Source organism: Scleropages formosus, chromosome 19 (genome assembly GCF_900964775.1).
Source record: "Scleropages formosus chromosome 19, fSclFor1.1, whole genome shotgun sequence".
Taxonomy (NCBI): domain Eukaryota; kingdom Metazoa; phylum Chordata; class Actinopteri; order Osteoglossiformes; family Osteoglossidae; genus Scleropages; species Scleropages formosus.
In genome coordinates this window covers 4,756,206-4,767,909 of record NC_041824.1, presented here as the reverse complement: position 1 = coordinate 4,767,909, position 11,704 = coordinate 4,756,206, and the positions used below count along the sequence as shown (strand labels likewise).

The 11,704-nt window shown below is 40.5% G+C and overlaps 1 protein-coding gene across 1 annotated transcript; it reads right to left on the bottom strand.

Annotated features, from left to right (window-relative positions):
* Window positions 1-3,263: 3,263 nt before the first annotated feature.
* gcm2 (glial cells missing transcription factor 2) lies at window positions 3,264-9,850 on the bottom strand. The gene is made up of 5 exons (XM_018741098.2): window positions 9,727-9,850; window positions 8,245-8,497; window positions 5,719-5,831; window positions 4,842-4,967; window positions 3,264-4,585 (listed from the first exon to the last, which is right to left on the bottom strand). The coding sequence occupies exons 1-5, from the start codon at window positions 9,820-9,822 to the stop codon at window positions 3,686-3,688; spliced, it is 1,488 nt and encodes a 495-aa protein (XP_018596614.2). The 5' UTR covers window positions 9,823-9,850; the 3' UTR covers window positions 3,264-3,685.
* Window positions 9,851-11,704: the final 1,854 nt, after the last annotated feature.

The following is an 11,704-nucleotide window of genomic DNA, read 5'->3' as shown; positions in this document are numbered from 1 at the left end:
ACGCATCCGATAGCGGGAGAAAATGTTCTTAAACCCCTGAGGCCTTTGAAGTGATATATAAGGGCTGAGAGATAATCCTGCTGAAGTTTTAAATCATGTCGTGTCTCTCTTTCCCTCACTGTTTATAAACACGTGATTCTGAGTAGGGCGCCCACTCATGAGGGCTCAACACAAACATAGGGGCATCGAAGTTACGTGTTAATCATGTCACCAGCATGAAACAGCTCCCGCGCACTTTGCGTGGTCATGTAAAAAGTGTCCAGTGAACCTCCTTCCTATTGAGTTTACCGCTTTCCTTGCAGGGGGCAAGTTGGAGCGGCAGGAGACGTGGCCTATCGCCGTGTTGAGATCCTGACCTTGGGTCTGACTCCGAAACCTACACATCGTCACACATCCTGTCTGAGCGTGAGCAGCATGGAAGAAGCCATTTAAACGCCGTATATTTTCAGAAATATGGAAGCCTTGGCGTATTACACCTTGTATTACAGTGTTTTACTGTTCTTCTTTCAATCTAATTTATTTCTTTGTGCGAGTCCCTAAAACGCTGTCTTTTACTGTTAAATCATAGTAATCTGATGACAATTTACACCACCTTCGGAGGGGAAATTAAAAATTAAATTACTACAGTTGGACCTTTACGATTCCTATGCATTAAAACAAAAACAATGAATATTTATTATGCCCAGAATTTGGGAACGTTATATCGACTGAGTGAAAATATAACCATTGAACATAGAGAATGTAAGTAAAAATTTGTAATAAAGTAACAACTAATACTGTGTGGTCTCCAGTGGAAATAGCGCTATATTTTTTTTGTGTATTGCTAATTATTTACATTACATTCCTTAATGTACATGTAAAAGCGTAAAGCGCTGCAAAATATTTGTGCTGCACTTGGCTCTTGTGGTGATGCATAAGGGAACTATTTGTAATTCTTAAAGGAAGGGAGGATGAGCGGCAACCAGATGGAAGGACTCAAGCAAAGAGACGGTGGACACAGCACTTTCAACACTGACGGAGCTGGAGGAGGACAGAACTTTCTGGAAACACGCTATTTATGTGGCCGACACGGTCGACACGGACTGGACAACAACGAGGAGCCCCACGCAGGAATTAGTAATAACAAAACGAGACACGGACGGGTTGTTTTTTCTTACTAATACGTCCTGCTGACTGAGGTCTTACGAAGGAACACAGAAGCCCAGGTGGCTGCATGCGATGGGAGACATGACCAAAGACATGAACTGCCAGAAATGATTTATTGTTTTAAAGGTTTTGAAAATAGCTCACTAATACATCATTCCATCTACTTATTTATTAAGTGAAAAGATTTAATATTTTTTTTTTAAACCTGCAAAAGCAAAATTATTTTCTAAGGCTTTAAAATGTGCAAGTTTTAAAAAAACAAAAGAAAAAAAAATCACTTAGACAAACTGTTTTGTTGTTTACATGTTAAAATTACAGTTCCTTTCTTCAAGTAATTCTGGTTCAACACTGAACTTTCCCCAAATGTTAGATCTATGCTTTGAAGCAAAAGCAAAAAATAACAAGAAAAGGTTCTATATTTTAGACTTTTTCCACAATAAGTGGTTGTCACACCTTACAGAAAAAGCCATTTTTTAACTGAACAAAATGTTGAAGCAAAGCAGCACATTTCATTACTTAAAGATGATGTATTTTGTAAAAAAAAAGGAACAAACATGTTCTTCATATGTCGTTTGTCAAATATGAACTGGGGTAAAGAAGCCGGGGCAGCACAGTGGCGCAGCAGGTAGCACTGGTGCCTCACAGTGTCTGGGTTGCGTTTTGTTTCAGTCCATCTCAATGTGTGTAGAGTTTACATGTTCTCCCCATGTTTCTATGGGTTCCCTCCAGGTGCTCTGGTTTCCTAACACAGTCCAAAGACTTATATTTCAGATGGACAAGTGTCTTTAAATAGCCATACTGTATGAATGCAGGGGGGCGCGGTGGCGCAGTGGGTTGGACCACAGTCCTGCTCTCCGGTGGGTCTGGGGTTCGAGTCCCGTTTGGGGTGCCTTGCGACGGACTGGCGTCCCGTCCTGGGTGTGTCCCCTCCCCCTCCGGCCTTACGCCCTGTGTTACCGGGTAGGCTCTGGTTCCCTGCGACCCCGTATGGGACGAGCGGTTCTGAAAATGTGTGTGTGTGTGTGTGTGTGTGTGTGTGTGAGTGAGAGAGAGACTGCCCTGTCTGTCTGGGTAGGAAGACCTCCCCCTCACTCACTATTCTTCTGGGATATGCTCCAGTCATTGAAAATGCTGGAATGAAGGACCAAAGTGTTCATCTTTAATTATACTCTTTAATTACAATTAAATATAATTTCATTTCTTCCCCTAATTACTACGGACTCACTTTTTTTTTGCAAGTCACCTTTCTTTACGAAGAACACAATTACCCATAATAAATTCTGTTATTAATGACTCACACTTTTATAAAATAGCTCCGATTCCAACAATATAGGTAATTATGCACCGTAACTTGTAATGTTTTTTTAATACATTTTTACTTTGTAGAGAATTTCACTGAACTGTGGTGAAGAAACAAATACAGTCTTGAGAGAAGTACTTCGTTATGAGGAAGTAGCGCAGTACGATCACCAGTGTCAAACTGGTTTGGGCCACTAGACTTGACACTGTGATATATATACAGTATAATACAGTATAATACAGTACATTGCACCACTACACAAAAAAACTAAAGGGGTTTTAGTGTCCAGTTTGTATATTCTATATACAGAATATTCTGCTTAAAAACGGAATGAGTTGTACAGACTGAAAATTATTCCAAAAAGCAATAAGTAAACGTTTCTCAACCTGTTTTCTAAGAAACAGGGCTTTTAATGTCATGCTGGAATGTAACATCACTGGGAAATCTGGCTTTGGGGAAATGCAAAATACCGTATTTCCTCGAATATAACTCGCCCTCGTGTACATCTCGCACCCAAAATTTTACTTAACGAAAAAAGAAATTTAGAAGTTTCGCATACATTCATTACAGAACTTAAAGATTCAAATATATCGCGTGATGAAGGTGAGCGGCCGATCGCGTAGATAACGTTGATAATTAAAATTTAAATGCATTCATTTTATAAAATAATGTGAGCAATTATAAATTATAATGAATACTGGGTTTTTAATTATAAACCCCATTTTGTTGTTTTCCTGAAAACCTTTAGTTTTTGAAAAATCCCGCATATCCCTCGCACCCCGATTTTTTCACTTGAATTTTTGTTTTGGGGGTGGGTGGGTGGGTGGTGCGAGTTATATTCCAGTAAATACGGTAATTATTGCTACGAGACTTCTGAACAAACGGCACAAAGATGAAATGCTTTTTTACAAAGATGTGCTAACACTAAGTTCCAGTGTAGAAACAGCAATGCACATTTATTCCAAAGTATTATTACTTGATGAACACAGTGAAATTATAGTACTTGCTAAGGGGGTTTAATAAGTTGAATGTATATAAGGTGAAACATCTACAATGACAGAGAATCCAAAGATGTGCCCAGACACTTTGCACATATTAAGAAGCAATATGGCTCAAAAGGGGTCTTTATTACAGAACAATTTGAAAATTCTATGCCCATCTGGACCATTGAGCCTCTCGTTAGACACAGCAACACACACACGCGCACACACACACACACACACACACACACACACAGAGTCAGAACTCTGCACCGTCGTATCTATACGGGTGCGATATTCGCTCCGCGTAGTTACTCGACGGGTAGCTGCCATATCGATAGCTGTCCAGGCTCTCTGTTCTTTCCATTTTGGGAGGGACTGTCTCCTGCTGATATGCCAAAGCTGACTTGATAACTCCAGAATCTTCTGGAATCTTTAAGTCGGAACAGGAAGCGGGGGAGCTGCCCTCCAACAAGGCGTTGCAGCTGGGAAGGCTCTTCATGTCGTAGACGTTCTCGCTGTATTTCACCACAGAGGGCTTGCAGGGCTGGTACGACACCTTCGTGGTCGTGGTAATTATGGTCTGTAGTGGTGCGGGGGTGGCAGCGGGGCCCGTGTAGCGGCAGGGGTACTCGCCGTTGTAGTAGCGATGACCGCCGTTGGTGCCGATCTGTCCGTAATCGGCCCGCTCCCCATACGCCGCTTTGCCCACAATCTGCTTCCAGCTGTGGTGCTTCCCGGCAGCATCGTAACCGCGGTCATGGACTCCCAGTGGACCGGTGGTGTGCTGCGGCCCCCCCAGGCCCACGCATGCCTTACTGGGATCTGCCTCGGACAACGGGGCGCCAGGGTCTTTGTACAGTGCCGCATAGGAGCCCGAACTCAGGTAGCCGGTCATGGCGAAGTCGTAGCCGCAGGTCGGCCGCGCCACGTACAGCCGATGGTTGGAGGATTTCGGCAGCGTCGAGGGAGCCTCTTCGGTGACGGGGGCCGCATCGAAGGTAAACTTGTAGGGCTCCGGGTTCTGGAAGGCGGGGTAGTGCGGTGCCTGGATGGGGAAGTTGGACTCGGCAATGATGCTGAACCTGTCCGGCCCGTCCATGCAGGACATGTGGTGCAGGCTGGGAAACGGCCCCCCGGGGTCATGGTATCTGCCAGTCTGTGAAAACAATTGTATCATGATTACACTGTCAGATGTCAGAACCCCCGCAGACCAGTCACATCTTTTGCTGAGTCACAACCAGAAGGGCTGCCACTGTATCGAAGTAGTGCAGGTAAAGCTGTCGTGATTTTCGGACTCGAACGGGACTTGCTGCCAACACCGTCAGCGGTGCAAGGGTGCGAAAACTGACCAGGAAGCAGTTTCTTAGGGTGTGTTTTAATTCCGGCATGTTTTCACGCTTGTTCGATCGTACCTCGGACTCCATGAGTCTCCTCTTCTGGGAGAAATGTGGAGAGGCCATCCTTCTCTTCACCGCACTTCTCCTGGCTTCTGTCTCAGACTTGCTCTCTGGTCTTGGGTGGTCATGGACTCCTTTAGCCTGCAAGGCCATTAATGACCCATATGACTGACTGGCACTTTAAATGTCTGCTCTTAAATGTCTTTGCGTTTTATACTATATTCTTTTAATTTTCCTATTTATTCCTAATTTATGCTTTTACTTATGTTCACTTTTATTTTACCTCTTTATTTCTGTACTTAGTAAACACGTTACTAAGAAATGTTTTACCATGTTTTTTACAAAGGCAATTGAAAGAAATATTGATGGGAACATATGACAAGTCAAGTCAAGTTTATTTATATAGCACCTTGAATGACCGTTGTGTTTCAAAATGTGCTATATAAATAAGCTAGACTTGTCATATGTTCCCATCAATATTTCTTTCAATTGCCTTTGTAAAAAACATGGTAAAACATTTCTTAGTAACGTGTTTATTCCTCTAGTGAAGCATACCCATGCATCCGTTACCAGCATCAGCTTGTTCAGTACAGGATCACGATGCTCTTGACCCCACCCCAGAGGAGCAGGAGTGTGAAAAGAGGTACACCCTGGACTGGATGCCAGTCTACTACAGCACTACCATACAGTCATTCTCTCTCACACACACTCACTAAGGGCAATTTAGAGTCACAGCACATCTTTTTGCTGTGGGGGGAAACAAGAGCATCTGAAACTCACAGTCTGGGAGCTTGACCATAAAATTATATATTAACAAATTATATATTATAAGTCCTTACATTTGAATACGAACTGTCCTCAAGTTTAAAAAATGATCGAATACATAATTTACCTGAAAAAATATAGCTTTGCCATCCACTCTCCAAAAATTGGTGACTGGATACCCGCTGTGACCTCGACACGACACCAGCTCCAGTGCCGAGTTACAGTTGGGACAAAGTTTCTCTGGAAAAGAGCAGGACGACCCATGTTAGTAATAAATAAAACTAATTTCAAGCAAAACTACAAATATTTGCTGTTGCCATTTGTTACATTAATTGCATATACTTCAGATGAAGAGCCACGAGACACCGAATACAAGCCAAAGATGCCGCTCACATTCATCATGTTTCAGTGACAACAGCCAGTAAAAACACAGTCAATATGCAGTGCAGAACTGAGTAATATTATTGGAAACATTTTTTTCCCCACCTATATTTCATTTGCTTTGAAACATATAATTTTATAACTTTTTAAAACTGGTTTTCTTTAAGTTTTGAGTCTTACAAAGTAATAGAGGCAAAATTATAGACACAATACATTACATACAACATAAAATTTTGCCTTTATATTTATTACTGTGTATTATGTATATTTACATTTATATATTTATATAATACAGTATATATACAGTATATACATATATAAAGTATCCTAATTATCAATGGTATTAATTGGTACCATAAATGTAAACGTCTCTTTTTGAAAAAGTTGTCTAAATTCCTCCTTGCTAAATGTCAGTCTTCATTATCATTCAAATTTGTAGCTTAAAATAGAAAAAGTCCACAAAGGAAATGCATTTAGGCAAGTTATTTGGGAAATATTATACTGAATACATATACTTCATCTTACCCTTGATAAAAGGTCACAGAGATTTTCCTAACACAAACTATGAGTTTCACCTTAACTATTATTATTATTATTATTATTATTATAAATTTAGATGATTTCTTTGTCTTTTACTTACTTTGTTAGGCTTCAGGTTTCTTACAAGTTTTACCCATTCATACAGTTTGGCAATCTTATTAACATAATTAACAGTGAGAAACATACTCAAGGTGACCCTTGTAGGAGTGAAATTCAAACCAAGAACCTGTTAATTGTAAAGCAACCACCTTAACAACTATGACACCTGATCCAATTTCATCAAATGCTCATCAATCTGAAATTTTGATGAGCTAAAATTATTGACTTGAAGAACAATAAGCTAAATGTTTACATAGAAAAAGCAACGAAAGCACAAATTCTGTACAAAGCCTAGAATAATGAGACCGAATGCATAAATTAAAAAACCTCACACAAAAAGCAATGTGTATATGACAACAGAATCTATGTTTCCATAAATCATTAATCATCTTAGAAAATGGCATATGTGTTTACATAAATCATATGTTGCCACTTTCACAACAAATTGACACAAACCTTAGTTCTCCCTTAAATTACTTATAAAACAATAATATATGTAAAGAGTCACAACTGTGGCTACATTAGATGTGTAGGTACTTTTGATTTGAATATGGTGATGATCAGCCAATGCCCAAAAATCCATGTTGCCAAAAAACAATATATAAAAATGAGACAAATCAGATAATGATACAATACTTAGGAATTTTGGGAAACACTTTAAGTGCAATGTAAAAATTAGAAATATCATTTATAAAACTGGGTTTTTCTACAACACACAAAGTAATTTTTGATTGTTACGGTGCTGATCTACATAAGAATACTAGAAATGGTTGGTTAAACCATCTTCCTTGCAAAAAAATATCTGTCCGTTGTATTTGTAAGACACATTTTATCCTTGAGTCAATAAATAACAGCAATGAATCACCGCAGTATTTCTTCTATATTTTTAAAACTGTTATGATTTAATATATAATGCAGTTTTTCTTGCCAAATGTGCCATAACTTCTTTAGTACTAATAAACTAACAACAGTTAGTGGGGGGGAATGAGTTGAAAACATTGCAAGTTAAAGTGGCAAATCAACCTTAAACAGAACTATAACTTCTACAGTAGTAGAAATAAGTTTTACAGACCATCTTACGGTCCTGTTTTCCTCATATTTTCAATATGTCTCCGGAAATGTATTTTGTGGTCGCCGTGGATCCTTTGAAAGTGTAACTGTTATTTCTGACAAAGACCTCAGTGTCTCCGGCCCACAAAATAGTCATTTTGTAGACTATTAAATTCAGGCCGGAGCATCTTTAATTTGATAAGGCCTGTTTAGTACAACGTTAAACAAAGTAGACTGGATTTAATCTGGATTTAGGGATCACCAACTGTGCCAAATCATGCAGAAATACCGCAGACTGTATTGATCTAAACTCCAGGTAAACTTTACACCAGACATATTACTAATAAATACTACATACACTGGTTACCACATACTAGAGACTAATTACTAATATTATTAGCTGAGAAAAAATGATTTTCATTATAATATTATTGTTCAGTGACTAAATTCATATCCTGAGTCTCCTTTCACATAGGACAGGATTTAAAGAGAAAGTATCCATTCAAAATATTCCTAAAAATTAAGGGATAAACTCGCAAGACCCCCACCTCCGCCCCCCGCGAGCGCGAGCGCGCGGACTCACTCTGCTGTTTGTGGCGCGCCTTGTCGCAGATGGCCGGCCGGAGTCGCAGCTTGGAGCCGTCGGGCAGCGAGCACGCGCGCGCGCACACCACCACCCCCAGGCAGGACTTCTTGAGGATGTGGCAGTTGTGGTTGTTGGTGTTGCGCATCGCCCATCCGCTCAGGTGGCGCTGCGCGTTCTTGTCCTCGGCGCCGTAGATGTAGCGCACGTAGCCATCCGTCCACTCCTGGAAGGCGTCGAACTGCTTGACCTCCTGTTAAAGTCATTATTCTTATCATCATCATCATCATCATCATCCTCATTATTATTATTATTATTACTGGAGCTATAACATGCAGCGCGAGGTGTGTCTTACAGACACGGCCAATTTTCCCTGTGGATTCATCCAAACCGCCCTAAAGCGCGTTGGTAACTTACTCCGTCCGTCTGCTTTTCCTGCGTCACTACGAGTCGGCACCCAAAAACTAATTTATTCCAAATAAAACATCAGTCCTTTTAGTTTATTTCGATCATTCTGTATTTTTAAAATATATAAATATATACAGAGAGTTTTAGTTAACTGTGAATTTCATATATCAGGTCTGTGTTTGATAACTTGGGTATTTTTTAATGACATTTTACAATTACTTAACGCTTTTCTCCAAAAAAGACTTATATTGTGACTGTCGAGGTACTTACAATTATTTGTCCATTTATACAGGTGGGTAATTTTACTGGAGCAATTTAGGTTCGGTAGCGTGCGCAGGGGTACTGCAGCTGGGACTCAAACCTGCGACCTTTGGGTCCAAGGACAACTGCTCTAACCACTACAGTACCAGCTGTCCCCTCACAATACTATACATATATTAAGATGACACGAACATAATGCAAAAATTCAAACGAGTCTTCTCATTGCTGTAAAGACACTGTATTGCAAGGTATATGTTACGTACAGGTACAGTAAAAGCACCTTTGCGTAATCACAACCTGTTTTGTGATCATTTACAGATTCGTATGTATCCAAACAGCACGTATAAACACACCAGGGCAAATCATAAAGTAAAAATCTATAAATCCGAAGAAATCTCTCTTCATTTCAATATATATATATAAATACAGGTATATCTTAAATTCTCTCTCTGTCTCTTTCTCTCTCTCTCTATACATATATACATGATACAGTGTAATATATATACAGCCGTATCTTAGTGTAACACGACTGTCCTGCACCCAAAGGTGACAAGATCAAAAACAAATGTGTATTAAGGTTTCAGTTCGCATTGCGAAATTAACGGACTTGTCCAGAGCCCAATTAAGCGCATAAGTGGACATGGACTGTTAATATGAAACAGTAAAAATCACTTAGTTTGTTCGGTACAGTGTCTCACTGTCCAAATCAAGCGTGAATCACGCCGCCAACAAACGGCCCATATTTCACCGCGGAGGAAGCGGAGGTACCGTGGTGGAAACTGGCAGGGGGAGGGGGGGCAGGACAGGACCTACCTGAGGGAGTCGGGGGTCGTTGATGTCCCAGGTCAACTTCATGCCAAAGGAGCACAAACAGTCCGGGTCGTCGAGCTGCTCGCAGGACTTGGGCATGATGCGGCTGCTCACCTGTACAGGTACTGCGTTTAACAGCTCGGCGGCAGCGCTGCTGTGGCGGGAACGCGCGCAGATATGGTGACCAATGAGAGCGTCGGTCCGCACGCGGGGGGCGGTCTCAGCCCGGCCACCCGCAGGTATTCGTGTCGAGGAGGAGGGCCGGACTCTCACCTGTGTGGCTCCCCCCCCCCACACACACACACACACACACACACACACACACACACACCTCCGTACACGGCGAGCCGAAATATGTGTCACGTGCACAATAACATAATTACAATACAGAAAGGTGGCCCTGTGATGTTCATTCGCAACATTACTTGTGCGAAGCTTGTTATTATAAAAGAGGCAACGTTATACAATCATTACCCCCCAATGACAGTTTTATACTGAGGGGAAATTGACAGGTCGCCTCATAATCCAACATATTTTAGTGGAAAATTGATATTTGATCCCCAGCCGGCATTCAGAAGACAATAGAATAAACGAGAACAAAAATAGCAAAGTGTGCCGTTTCTATGGAGCGAAAGGGCAAATTACTGTAAAACAGAGAACACGCAATAGTTTTGGAATTATTGCATTTTAGTCTCTGTTGGCCTACTGACACGTTCAGTTGAGATATATTAATTGAGATGAATCTGTTTTAGCATCGACAGGTTCTTGGTATTTATTTATAAAACTGAACAGCGCAGTATTTGAACAAAGAAAGAAGTGCACGTGCCGTTGCTCAGTACCGAGTTCATCAGGGGAACAAAGTTGCCAAAACAAAAGCACAAAATTACCGTTCAAATACGGAGCTCAACAATCTTTTTTTTTTTAAATTTGGCTAACTGACAAAATGTTCTGAAAAAAAAATCCGAAGAATCTGAGGATTTTTTTAAAATCTGTTTTACAGTTTCTGTTTTACGCGTCATAACTGTTAATGTTATGTAACTGTAAATCTTTACTATGATTACAGTTTTTGAGAGACCTGGTGGAACTGCAGTAGTTTATTACTATTATTATTCGAAGTTTCGAAGTAGCAGTTCCATAAAGAAGGGCAACTGAAACATAATAAGTGCATATTACTATTATTATTATTATTATTATTATTATTATTATTATAGAAGTAGTAGTTCTAGCTTTATCAATACTAGTTATTTTTATGACTGGTGCAGTCAGTATTAAACAACTTTTTTACTCTTATATAAAACAATTAACTGTAAACTAACATCATATTGTGTTGATTTTTCTGATTAGGTGTTTTGGCGTCATCTCATTTTCCCAGTTTCTGAACAACTGTTTCAATTTCACAATATTTTACGGTTTCATTTATGCATCTAGCAGATTGTATTATTTGTGTATTGTCCTTCGGGCTAAACACATTTCTCATTCATGCAGTCACTCATCCAACCGATCTTATATTTTAGACAAAGAAGGTTTGGCGCAGTCCCTATGCGAAAATGTGTTCGTAGAAATTTGGAGGGAAAATCATCACCTTAAGCGTTCATGTATTACTACGTCACACACGCACAGAATGCACGCGCTTCCGATTGCATATCTTCAGCCTAGTTCAGTATAACTCTCCTGAGTCCTACTGCTAACGTTTTCAACGTAGGACGATAGCGAAGCAATCGCTTGGCCCAGTCAATAAGTTCTAAGACTCAGGTGTTGCGTTGCTGCTCCTCGTGCATCCATGGTTGGCCACCACAGCAGCGCCCCTCGGTGGCTGGTCTGAGATCGGATGGACTTACCACACAAACAGCAGAATACTTTCCAACACATACAAATGGAAGCTTGTAGGGTAGTGGTTGGAGTTGCTGCCTTTGACTCCTAAAGGTCAGAGGTTCAAATCTCTCATCAATCAAGTATCCTTAATCAAAGTACTTCCCTTAAA